Source organism: Chelonoidis abingdonii, chromosome 8, assembly GCF_003597395.2.
Source record: "Chelonoidis abingdonii isolate Lonesome George chromosome 8, CheloAbing_2.0, whole genome shotgun sequence".
NCBI classification, from domain to species: domain Eukaryota; kingdom Metazoa; phylum Chordata; order Testudines; family Testudinidae; genus Chelonoidis; species Chelonoidis abingdonii.
In genome coordinates, this window is record NC_133776.1 from 37,993,242 (window position 1) to 38,006,820 (window position 13,579).

The following is a 13,579-nucleotide window of genomic DNA, read 5'->3' on the forward strand; positions in this document are numbered from 1 at the left end:
AGCTTTTTAGACCCTTGTTGACAACATGTTGAGGAAATTCCCAAAACTAGTGGCATAGATTTTTAGTGGGAGTTTAATCTAAACGTTGGTAGTTTTTAATGTTTTATCTATTGGTTTATCTATTTTCTGCCATTAAATGGAGATTGAGAAATGAGAAACAGAAGCAGCTGAACCAATAGTGGAAACCCGAATGGGCAGGAGATGAAAACAATGGTCCCTGAAACTGTTATCACCTCATTATTGAAGTGGAGACAGTCTTTCATTTTGACTGGATCAACACACACCCTCTCACGGGCTTATGCTCTCGCTATCCATTTGTCAACAATCCTGGTTAACTAAAGAATTTGCTACTCTCCTTTTGATGCATCTGTTGTAGGAAGGCCCACCAATGTGATAGAAAAGGGAATGTTAGTGGATATCACTTACAGTTTAGTCTGTTGGGGAGATAGAGCGTCACAGAATGTGGAGAGACCGTGATTCAGCAGTCAGTGTGGGGAGTCAGAGTTATTCTGAAATTTGAGATGGAAAGTGAGTCACCATAGAACAATTTCTCTTTTTCTGTTCTCTTGGGCCTAAGTTGCAACACTGCAGTGGTGTGGAATTTAAGGGAGTTAAACTAACCTTGAAATAGCTTCCAGGGTATATGATCCTGATCAGATGCATGGGAATATTTACCCAAAACATAAGGAGATGCCCTAAAACTATTATGTGTTGTCCCACAAATATACCTTACTAAAAAGTGCAAGTATTAACTTCAGAGTTATGCTTGGAGTACTTAGATATTACTGAGCTATAGCAGAAAATGTTAGTACTACTTTATCCAGAGAGCCCAGTATAGTCAAGCATCATTTCCAGATAGGGAAGCAGAGGCCCATACTTACTTGGAGTGAGGGCAAGTGGGTAGGTGGAATGCAGCTGATAAAAGTTCTCTCTTAATTGCTTCAAGGCTGCAGCCCCAGGAAAAGGACATCATGAGAGTGAGAGCTTCTGAGGGAGTAATTGATTCACTATAGTTTCTGTATCTCAGATTACTTTATAGCCATTCAGAATCATCCTGGCAGCAAGACCAAGGGATCTACAACTCTTACAGCAATCTAATAAATCAGATGCATCTTAGCAGGTTTTCTCATTAGGGCAGTAACAAGAAACTGTGGGGTAAAAACTGCAAGAGCACAGATCTTGGTAACTATAATTATAACTCTGTCTTCTGCACACAGCTCAGCACTGAATTCTCAAATTGCTTTTTGAGTGACTGAATGTAAAGCAAATCAAGGTTTCTTTTGTATTGTTTGTAATGTCCATAGCTGACAGAGGGCTCCTCTTGATAGTTATTTAAATTTCACTGTACATCTGTCTTCATTTAAAAACAAAAATGAAAACCTGAGCTGTTCATAACCTTGTTGATTTGAATATGTGCTAAGAGTATTTATTTCTCCCTCCCCCGCTAGGCTCCTCAGTGGTTAGAAAGTGATTCTTGTCAGAAATGTGAACAGCCTTTCTTCTGGAATATAAAGCAGATGTGGGACACAAAGACACTAGGGTTGAGACAGGTGAGGATGTGGTTGTAAATCACTCATGGTGGTGCTGTTTGTGTAGTGAATTTGGTGTCAGTGTTCTATTTTTATACCTAACCCCTTCTTCCATACTTCTAAACTTCAACTCCAATCTGTCTTTGAAAAGAAAAAAAGTAGAAAGACATAATATAAAGCTGTAGAGGTCATTGGTGTCTTCATTGCTGGCAAAGTATTGTGAATAAGGAAGTCTCAACTTGGTGCTGAGAAGTTACCAAGTACAATAAAGAAAAGCTTTAAACTGGGTTGTCCTGTGTGGGGAATAATGGGGTTGAAAGAAAGTAAAACCTATTTTGAGCACAAGTGTGCATGTAAGAGAGCTACAGTTAGTAAACATTGAATGCACAAAATGGCCTAAGAGCTCATACTGGCAAATTACTACCAAAATGTTAGCCTTAAATTGAGCACCTTGCGGTGTGCTGAAGCGCTAATGGCCTTGCCCTCCTTCAGTTATGCCAGAGTGTGAATCTCATGGACGTGTTGAAAGGAACCTCCTAGATGTACCAGAGGAAATCCACTCACCCCCCTACCCACACACACCCCCCTCTTGATGATAGTGAAGGCAAGAGTATAATGAACATCTTTCATTTGTAAGGCACTTGCCCTCAGATCTGTTGGAGAAAAGTGATGTAGAGTATATGGGTAAAATCCTGGCCTTATTGGAAGTCAATTGCAAAATTCCCTGGGGCTGGCATAGAACCCAGAGTTTCTTGGTCCTTGGTTACAAGTGGTTCTGAAAGGTAACTGTCATAGGAAGCGACATAATTTTTTTTTGTCATCCTTCCTGTTGATCTAGGAGTTCTCATGTAACACTTCATGTCTTGAAATGTTCATTTTATTTTAATTCTCCTGTGAAGCATCACTGCAGGAAATGTGGTCAAGCAGTGTGTGGCAAGTGCAGCACTAAGCGGTCCAGCTACCCAATCATGGGCTTTGAGTTCCAGGTCCGTGTCTGTGACTCTTGCTTTGAGTCAATCAAAGATGAAGAGTGAGTATGCTTAAAGATCTGATGATGTTCCATTACTGACTTGAGACTAAAGGCTGAAACTTCTGGAGGAACCTAACTGGTGGCTTTAAGCTGTCTGTATATGTTTGATTACAATTCTGGCAGATGTGGCTCATCTGTTTTGTAATCGGCCTTTTATTAAATGCCGGAAACTACATACCATGTTTATAATCGATGTGTAAATAAGCAAATCTCACTTATGTATCGATACGTTCAAGTTCTAATATGCAGCCTTCTCACAGGAAAGAATATACATAAAGTACTAGCATGGAAAAATTATTAACCTCTTTCACAAGGCAGCGAAGAACATTGATGCCTCACAGTCAGGTTAACTTGCTTGTATTACATTGGTGGTTCTTTTGGGGCTGCTTTGCACACATTTTGAAGGGAGGGGCAGGCAGAAGAGGGACAGCAGGCACTTGCTTAATCTAGTAACCAGTACAGCTGGATGAAAAGTTGAGAAGCTTGTTGGAAAGTAGACTTTACAGCTGTTAAATGTCAGCAGCAAAGAACTGTATTCTTCTGTACCATGTTCCTATTTTCCTTTGTGCTGTGTTGAGGGACTTCCACAAATCAAGTGGGAGCCCAGGTAAGCACATGTCACTCCTGTAACTAGTGTATTCTGGGCACAGCTTATTGATTGCCCACCTACATGACAATGAAATAATGTTGTCAGGTTTGACTTACTAGCTTTTCAGAAATTTCCCTGTAAATGCTTTATTTTGTATTGCTGCAACGACATCTGGTTTTAATGTCTAATAGATTTGTTTTTAAACTGTTTTCTTTTGCTAGTCGTACTTCCCTGGCAACCTTTCATGAAGGAAAACACAACATTTCCCACATGTCTATGGACATTTCTAGGGGACTAATGGTGACCTGTGGAAGTGATCGGATTGTGAAGGTAGGATTAGTCTACAGGTTACATAACTCACTCTTTTACTTTGGGTTTTACGGTATTAATAGTTTATGCACTCAGTCAGTTAAGGTGACACTTTATTTTGTCTTTCCCAGTGGTTGCAAACACTTAATGAAGCTGGCAACTTCATGCTTTGTGGACAGCAAGAATTAAGCCTGAGTCAAAAACTTAGTATTTAATTATTGTAGTGAAGGACAAAGACTTTCTAGTAATCGATCCCACGACTGTCATTCAGCCAGTATGGTGAATATGCAGGAAATCATCATGAAAGAAAAGCACTGTTGGTATAGTTTTGAGTAGCAGTGGCTGTAAAGCACCATACAATAAGGAGATATGGTCCCTGCTCCCAAGGAATATGAAATCGAAGGGTTCATTGAGCTTCAGTCTCATTGAAGCTCAATGGAGAAGTATTCATGTCATAGAGCTTGGGAGGACTTTCTCTAAATTATGATAGTTCATTTGTTTTGCACATGGTCAAAGTATGAAGTTTCTATAGATAACTGGGCTCTTCACAAGAGAGTCAGAGTTCTCTCTAATCACAGTGATTTCATAGAGATCATCCAGTCTTAGTGAAACTGTTTTCAGTTTCATACTAATCTGATTAAGACATGAAATGAACTGCTATTTAGAGTGAGTCTTCCAAATGAGGAACTTAATCTCAGCTTCTCTTGCTGAGATACATTCAGCATAAGGGTTTGTCAGCACATGCCCAAGGATTTGCATTTTAAAATGTTTTGCTTAAATACCCGTTGTCACTGCATTTGAAATGACTGTAGAGGAAATTAATTATGTCTGGATGCAGTTTGGAGATTTAATTGTAGAACAGTGATGGCTTCAGGCTCACAAATATCAGATAAAGTCTTTACTTCTCATAGTTTTTCAGTACTGAGGAATCTGTATGTGTTCAATTGCCAGGTTGATATTCCATCTTCAGTCTGACACTACCCAACTTCCTACTGTCTGATACCTATCTTCATTTCCTCCTGTTCCCATATCTCACTATACTTTGTTTCATCACTACTGTGGCTGGCTGGGCAGATGAGAGAGGATCTTGACACTGCCAGTATGTTTGCCTAGTGCCTGCAGGTGTATCCTGGAGTGTCAGAAAGCACGGAACACTCCCGTAACACACATTAGACAAAGCAAGTGGAGTGCCCCAAGGAGCAATTCAGAGCACTGCTCGTATAACCCTTGGTCAACCCTATCTCTAGCTCTACTGCAGTGGTACTCAATTTCCTTAAGTCATAAAATCTTTTGATCATATGCTATACTGTGGTTATACTTCCTGCAGATAATAGTAATGGAACAGCGCAGTAACTTTTTATGCTCTTCCACAGACAGGCTTATGGGGAAAAAAAAAAAAATTTTGGCTTTGGAAACCCTCTTCGTTAATGTTTTATAGCTTTGTAACAACATGCTGTGCAAGCTAGAATCCTTTCTTCAAACATAGTTTGACTATGTCGGTTTGCAAGGCTAGTATAATTTTTAGAAGTTATAAAAGGTGACCAAGCTGACAAACAGCGCTATTTCAGTGTCCTGTTGAATGCTGATTCTTTTAGGGCATATTGTTACACATGTAGCCAAAAGAATATTCGAGTAGGTCTTATACTCTTGAGTTTAATACTATATGATGTGTTGAGTAGTTTCCCACATCTTGTTTTTTCTTATAGATATGGGACATGACGCCAGTAGTTGGTTGCAGCCTTGCAACTGGCTTCTCCTCACGCTGACCTAGGACCTGACAGGTTCATGCACCTTATGTACAGCAACATGCACCGAATGAATGAAATTCCTCCTAAGAATATCGTCACAAAAGCACTGATTGCTGGATCCTTTTTCTCTTGCTCTTCCATGATGGACAGTTGCCTTTGTTGAGCAAAACTCTTCTATAGGCTTCAATGAGAATCACCTTGATGCAAAAATGCAATTTCCCAGCCTGTTGATATAACATAAAATGGCTTACCTGCAACATGACACTGCGATAAAAGGATCTGTCATAACTTGGTTTACATGTAGTGTTAACAATGTGCTTTCTCTGCTGAAATATCTTGTACAGTAGCTAAAGGATTATCAGAGCAAAATGAGTTTAGTTTTTTCAGGTTTGTACAAATAGTAAATACTGTCCCTTCCAGTAAGCAGTCCCCCATTGAACTCTTTGCCTGGGTGCAGCTGTTTAGGCTGCCTCCAAAAGGAGTATTGGTTATAACTTTGGACGAAGGAAAGACTTATTTTTTTAAGCAATGGTTGAATAAAGGGGCAGGTGTTCCCTCTGTCTTGGGGTGGCAGTAAGAGTAAATGCTTGACATAAGAGGTCCTGATCTACTGGCTTTCTTGGAGTGTCGTCTGCAAGTTCAGTTATTGGTAAAACTACTTTAAAATAATCTGTTCTCTTCAAATAGCTTCTGAAGTGTCTGTAAATAATCCCAGGCTTTTAGACATGCTGAAGCTATATTTATTCCCTCTTCTTGGCTAACATATATAACAGTGAACTTTTGTAGCTGTTATTTAGTAGATAAGCTGCACATTCTCAGTAGTGAAGGCAGCCCACAATATGTCACACATATCACATGCTCATACAGTATCTTTACAGTGCTGTTAAAATGGGGGGTATGCAAGCCTGTTGTCTTGGCTATAATCACTAAAATAAAAGCCCCTCCTACATAACTTTAATGAACTAAATTTTTATGTGGAAAAGCTTAGTTCTCCATTTACCATGAAGAAACTATATATGGCTATAGTATTAGCTTAATTACCACCTTGTCTGTCTTTTGAAGAAAAATTAATGTTAAACATTTCTAAAATTCTCTTCTGAAGCAATAACTATGAAGATACAGAATATTTCTTGAATAGGTTGCCTGAGTTCAGATGAGGGCTGTTAATCTTAAATACTGTGTGCAGTGATGGTCCTTGCCATTATAAACTGAGTGAGGAGGTCTGATGTTTTTGTGGATTGCACGATTCCAACTGGCATTTACAGTGAACTTTTAGGGAAATATTGCCATGTACATTGGTCTGTCAAGTGCATGAATTATCTACGTTCCATAAATATTAGGATATATGTAATGCCATAAGGTTGTCATACAAGAGCTTATTAAACAGTTTTTGAAAATGAAATTCCTTTAACTTGATCATGATGTACCGTGGAGTCGCAAAGGAGATGGGAGTTCATTGGATTTTCATAAAAACTGATATTATTGTGTATTATGTAGTGAGGGAAGAAGTATGTGCAGGTCAGCTCTTTTTGCCATCATTGGAGGTGATACCTTCATTCTTGCAGAAAAATTGATGAGATATTGGAAAGAACTGCCATGATAGCCTTACAGCAACACCCAAGTGGTGCTGTTGACACTGCTAATTTAAAATCATTGTCATATACTTTTGATATGCATTTATAGCCTGCTCTAGCTAGTGTATGCTAATATCATGGGATAGTAATGTCATGGTCTTATTGTTTTTGAAATGCAAACTGAGTAAGATGGTAGATTCCATGCCACTAAATACCATCTCTGGTATATTCTTGATTCACATATTTTGGAACTGGCTTTATGACTAACTGCTTTCCAGAAATATTTTGCTAAAGGATATTTTTTTTAGCTTGATACTTCCTAATTCTTCACGCTTCTCATAGCTTCTCTCAGAAACTGGCGTCACGCTAGTGTTTTGTTTTATCCTCTCAAATTTGAAATCTGAATGAGTAAATGCTAATTTAGAGCTTTTGGCAAGTCTGTATTAGGAAAAGGAATTCATTGTTCAATGATCTGAAATGGTATTGAAAAGAATATGTTGAATGTTTTTTACATTTGAAGAGTTACATTGATTAGTTCCATTCCTTGCTACATGATGGAAGGTTTTAGCGTGAAAACAGAAGTCTTTCCAAAACTATCATGTGAAATATCATTTGTGCCAGAAAGGACCTGAAATTAGGTAATGAGCTAATGTAAATCAGGGAGGAAATGGACATTTAGGAGAGAGGAATGAAAACACTGGAAAAGAAAATGAGTTGTTTTTTTCCCCCCCACACAACTTTGTTTTTGTTTTTGTTTTTTTGTTCCAATCACATGGTTTAATACTAAACATTAGCAATAAGAGATCTGTGAGAACATTCTTCTCCATGGGTCCCTCTAATCAAAAAAATCAAAATGGGTTATATATTTACAATCCTTTTAATCAATACCTTATTTAGATTACATTGCAGCAAAAGTAAAACTTGAGGAGATTTGGAGCCACATTGTAAGTTATGTGCCTCAAAGATTTGGGGGTAGGGACGCACACCACCTATTAACATGAACAGGAGCTATGCACCTGCCTTGGGAAACTAAACTATTTAGATTTGATAATGAATTGTATGATTTCATTCTGTCCCCTATGTCAGTCTGTGCTACTGGGATAACCTCTTTCCAGCAAATAGAGTTAGTACCCACTAGCATCAGCTTCTTTTGATGTTCTCTTGCAAAACAAATTGGCATTTTGGCTATCTAGCACCTCTCCCATATTTAGCATTTAACTTTTCCCTTTGCTGTGAATAATTCGCCCATCCATGGCAATCGCATTAAGGTTTTACCACTGGATAATCTATAATCGTCTACATAGCTTTTAAATTTAACAAATATATTTTCTATAACAAATATATGAAATTAATGTAGTTATAGCATCACTTAGATATAACGGTGAGTATGGCTGGCAAAACATCAGTTCGTCACAAAAATAAATCTTGAGATTTAACAAACCAGTCATGCACTGAAGGATGTTTGTGTTCTTTTACACAAGCAATACATTTTTGAAGAAACATACTGTTTTGTGCAATTTAAAATACACTAACTATTCCAATGAGTGCAAATGTGCAATTGTTTAGGAGACTTTTGAAGCATTACCAGTTTCTTTTGTATGGCCTTTTTTCATTGGAGGAGCAAAGGGTACCATTAATGTATTTAAGTCCCTTCCAACTGTGTTTCTACAAAGTACTGTACCCCACATAGTTTAGAGATGCTAGATAAATTTTGCTCCTGCTTCTGATTTTTTAACTTTGAATACACCTATAATAACTTCTTGATAGGTCATCAGAATAAATTGACTATCTTCAATTGGTCTTCATTGTTGCAGGAAATATTGGTAAATAAACTACACACAATGTTCCCGTGCTTGTGAATGGGTGGATTGAAGCAGGATCCAGGCTTTTGGCTGGAAGGTGTCCTTTAGACCCAGAGCTGGAATCAGATGGGTGGTAAAGGTGCCTCATACTTGGAGACTAGCGCACATTAGCAGGATGGAGCCCGTAGCACCACTGAGCAGCTGCTGATTAGCTCTAGCCTTGCTGGCCAGGAGCAGCCACACTGCAGCGTGAAGCATTTTGAGGAGAACTCAGACTTCTCTCTCCCTACCCGCTCACTTCTATTGTCCAGTTATGCTAGAAGAGGACATCTTTGTCCCTAATGGAGTTTCTTCTCCCCCATCATGCCACGCTGGGAGATCTTGCTTATTGATTGGCTTATTGTCAAGAAAAGAGCCTTTCCAAAGGTAGGAGGGAAGGCTCAAATCCTGTACATCCCTCTTGGGTCAAGAATATGGGGGAGGGGAGAGCACTGCACTTCGATTATCGTGTAAAATAATTGGAAATCTATTTGTAAGCGATGTCAAAACTGCCAGATTTTAGACTCCCTTCATTTGAAATGCATAGAACAGTGGGCAGCCTCTTCCGTAGCAGGATTCCCCTTCCTTTTAGCAATATGGCTCACACTCCCCTGAAGTGTTTTTTTTTGTTTGTTTGTTTTTTGTTTTTTTTTCCATGACCCCAGATTGAGAATTATCTCCCAACAGCTTTGTGTACTGAAGCACTTTTCAGAATGGGTAGTGTTAAGGCTTGAGGCTACTTTTCTAGTTAAAATGTAGCTGAGCTCTCTACTCTGGTATTCAGTGCATAAGATGCAATCAGACTAAGCCTAAGGACTCTACATTTTTATTTTATACTGTATTGTTCTTCCTGTTGGTTTTAAGAAGAATCTTGTTAACCATGCAATATAGTACCTCTAATGTTTCATCAATAAGACTATTAAATAAAATGACCAGTTTAGCTTATGATTTCTATAACTCTCTCTCCATCTCCTCTGAGAACAATATTGATAGGTCCTGCAGCAGCTCTGGGCTGTATGTAAAAATGTCTTTGCTCTTTTTCAGTTCAATAGGGGAAAAAAATTGGCTGAGAACATAAGGTCAGCTCCCACCTCGACCTTCCTGTAAATTAAGTTTTAGCTAACATGATCGTATTAAATGAGATCTGCGGTAACCTCTGCTGGCCATGTTATAAGGTAAGTCTGTGTCTTGTTTGTAAATGTGATCATATTTTTTATAGTACCTTAATCTGGCATTTCAGTGCTAGGCTTTCAGGTTCCACTCTCATCATATATTATTGCAAAACATGTTTAGTACTTTAGTGTGTGAAATAAATCATCAGGCATAGCTTTAAAAAAATGCACAGGCTTAGAATACCAACACTCACCTCAAACGAGATCCTGAGTTACAGCAGCTTTCCCGTAGTGCACTAAATAGGTTATGTTTTGTCGTATCGGCTACCAACCAACCTTAGAAAAATTCTTCAAAAAATTTTATTTTTACAAGTGGGCTTAAAAAAAAAAAAAGTAGATTCAGACTGGCTTAGTTGATCCTGAGAAGTAATTTTCATGTATCTGAACTCTGCAGAAACCAGCAAATCATTTCCAACTTATTCTAATGACTGTAGTAGCACTGCCCTGAAAACAATGATGAGATGCCTGCTCTTTTATTAAGTCTGTCCTCTGAGGCTTTCTCCTACATGTGTCAGGGGAATATCACCTGCAACAATCAATCACAGGCTAGGTCTACACTACAGGATAAATTCGAATTAGCTTAAACCGATTTTATAAAACATATTATAAAGTCGATTGTGCGCGTCCACACTAGGCACATTAATTCGATGGTGTGCGTCCATATTCCAAGGCTAGCATCGATTTCTGGAGCGGTGCACTGTGGGTAGCTACTGTAAAATAATGAGGCCAATAATGTCAATTTCCGTCCACACTAACACTATTCCAATATAGTAATATCGATTTTAGCATTACTCCTCTCGTTTTGTAGGAGTACAGAAATAGATTTAAAGAGCTCTTTAAATAGATATAAAGAGCAGTGTAGTGTGGACGGGTGCAGCGTTAAACCGATTTTAACAGCGTTAAATTGATTTAACAGCATAGTGTAGACCAGGCCACAGCGAGCCCTTCATAGGTGGCTTTATAACTGCACGTATACTAGCAGTTCAGCTGATTGGCAGGGGGAGGCCCACAAGTGGTTTGGCATAGGCTGACCCCTACCAGGGCCTGTGTGTGCAAACTCATGTTTTCATTCAAGTTCATCTGCAAGTATCTGCTTGAAAAGTGTGTACACAGGTATCTACACAAAATCCCAGAGAAAGAGGTGGAGTTGAAGCCCCTCTGACAATCTGGCCCTAAATCTCATTTTTTATGGAGAACATTGAACAATAAGGTGACACTTATTTTTAAGCAACATCCCATATTGCCTTGAATATTCTTGTTTTGAATATCTCATTGATTCATGCTCCTCCCAGCACATCATGTGATCAGGATCCTAGTTCGCAGCAGCTAAGAGATTAAACAAGCCACTTTCCCCTCTGAAATGTCCTAGACTATAGAATATAACCTCCTTTTGTCTTTTTCGTGATGCTGTGTATTGAACTTTTATGCTTAAGGAAAAGAGAGCCAAGAATGGAACCTAGCTCTCTAAATCCCTGGCCAGTGCCCTATCCCTTGCACCACTCACCTCATTAAATGCTCAAGGATATGGCTACACTACAGTAAAACACCTGTGGCAGCTGACTCAGACTTGCAGGGCTTGTGCTGTAGAGCTGTAGATGTTCGGGCTCAGACTGGAGCCTGGGCTCTGGAATCCTCTCCCACTCCTGGGGTCCCAGAGCCTGGGCTCCAGCCTGAGCCCGAACAGCTACAGTGCAGTTTTATAGCCCTGCATCCCAAGCCCCAGTCAGTTGATGCGGGCCAGCTGCAGGTGTTCCATTACAGGGCAGGCAGGCAGATTTTAGAGTCACTTAGGGTATTTCTCTCTCAAAGGCACTATATTAAGCAGAAGCTGTGCTCTCCATCTGAATTTTCTTTAGTTTTCCATGCATGTAGTCAGCATGGACTTTCTATATTCCTACACTCCCACCTTTTTTACCAGCTTTGATCACATCTGAATTCACACAGAAAAGTAGAGCCAGACTGTGACTTACACTGCATGTGCAAGGCCGGCGCTTCCATATAGGTGACCTAGGCGGTCACCTAGGGCGCCAGGATTTGGGAGTGTTGTACTCAAAGTACTATACGGGATCTTTTCAGGGGGATTAAGGCAAAACGCCACATTTATTAGTAATACAGGTATTAATTAATACTCTATCATATGCATATGATATATTACAGTCATGCGTTGACAGACACACACACACACACACACACACTCCGTCTTGCTGTTGTTACCAACTAGTTGCTCCCCTTAACTGCACTGGCCAGGTGAGTTAGATGGGGGAGGGGTGGAGCCGGGCTTCTGCCGATCCGGATCGATGCTCCGATGGTGACAAGACGAGACCCAGGGTCCTTCTGCAAGACACCTTGTATTTATAGCAGCTTCCCTCTTATGCAAATCCAGACCAGATTCAAAATCTGGGTCTGTGTCCGTTGGTCTTTGTGCTGCTTTTTTTCTGGGTGTTGTCCCAATGCTGCTCAAAGAGGGCGTTTTCTAAAGAAGGTGCTTGCTTCTAATCCCTGAGGTCGTCAATATGTCTGCTTTTCTTTATTGGGCCCACTTGACAAGTTGTATTGTCCTTTGCTCTGGCTTCCATTCCCTCTTTAACTGTTGTAGCTGTCTGGAGGTGGGTGTCTTCCAAGCCTCACTCATTCACACCTCATTCAGTCAATGGGGCAATTGATTACAGAGTGTGGGGGGGGGAACTTTTATTCTACTTCTAGCAAAAAGGCACATGTTTCTTTCACTTTAACTATACTATCCTTAGGGGCTATAACATTTGATACAAAGTTTTCTACCAATTTTCTAATACAAAGTTGTATGAGAGAGGCACAATGCCAAGTCATATGAAATACAAAATTAAACAGTGAACAGAAGTTACAATGCAGGCAAGTGTAGTGAATGGTGAACAGAACTTACATTAATAAAGTGAACAATTAAAAACAATTTCATTTATCAGTTCTACAGGAGGGCGGCATTTTGCGGCCCTCGGCAGCAATTCAGCGGCGGCAGGGGCTCCTTCTGTGCTCCGGGACCTGCTGTTGAAGTGCCCTGAAGACCGAGAGCGCGGAAGGCCCCACCCGCCGCTGACCGGGAGCACGGAAGGACCCCAGCCTAGGGTGCCAAAAACACTGGCGCCGCTCCTGTCCATGTGATTGTATTGATTTTAGTGGCTTTGTAAATGGACAATTTAATCCATTGCATCATTCACTGAGGAGATAGCTAGTTACAGGGAACACATGCTATTAAAACTTTCTTGTTCAGTTCTGTCTGTCAATTTTTGTTTTTCAACTGGCCAGTACTCAAGGACTGTCAATCAAGCTTTCTGGAAAGGAGCAGTTTCACTGCATCTGTGTGTATCCAATGCAAAAAATAAAAATCACATTGTTTGCAAAATTTCCTTAGTCTCTGATGTACATTCATTCCATCTTTCCTCTGAAATGCCTTATAATAGAGCTCTTGAATAAATTTGTCATAGCATTAGCAGCTCTTACTACATCCCATAGTGTAGTAAGATGATGTCCCCTCTCAAAATGAGGGAAAGGACATGGAAGTGGATAAAATGTTTTAACTTTACTACTACATTTTCATTGATATACAGAAGATCTCATGGCACCTACTTTAATAATACATAGCACTTACAGCAGCATGGCCCTTGCTATAGAAGAGGACGTTAACCTAGTGTCCTAAAGCCTAGGAAAATCTGGCTTTTAGATTAAAATGTGCTACTGCCAGTACCATGTAGCATTAAAAGAAACTCTTGAAAGTGGATATGTTGGTGTAACAGGCAAATCTGGTAACTTTGGG

General features: G+C 39.8%; 1 protein-coding gene across 1 annotated transcript in view; it reads left to right on the forward strand.

Moving 5' to 3' along the window:
* The window catches only part of WDFY1 (WD repeat and FYVE domain containing 1), a 46,498-nt gene extending 38,276 nt beyond the window's left edge, over positions 1 to 8,222 (forward strand). The window contains exons 8-11 of the mRNA XM_075068979.1: positions 1,449 to 1,550; positions 2,429 to 2,559; positions 3,370 to 3,478; positions 5,164 to 8,222. Coding sequence (XP_074925080.1) covers positions 1,449 to 1,550; positions 2,429 to 2,559; positions 3,370 to 3,478; positions 5,164 to 5,223 — 402 coding nt within the window. The 3' untranslated portion in view covers positions 5,224 to 8,222. The remainder of the gene's footprint in view (positions 1 to 1,448; positions 1,551 to 2,428; positions 2,560 to 3,369; positions 3,479 to 5,163) is intronic.
* The last annotated feature ends 5,357 nt before the right edge of the window (positions 8,223 to 13,579 follow it).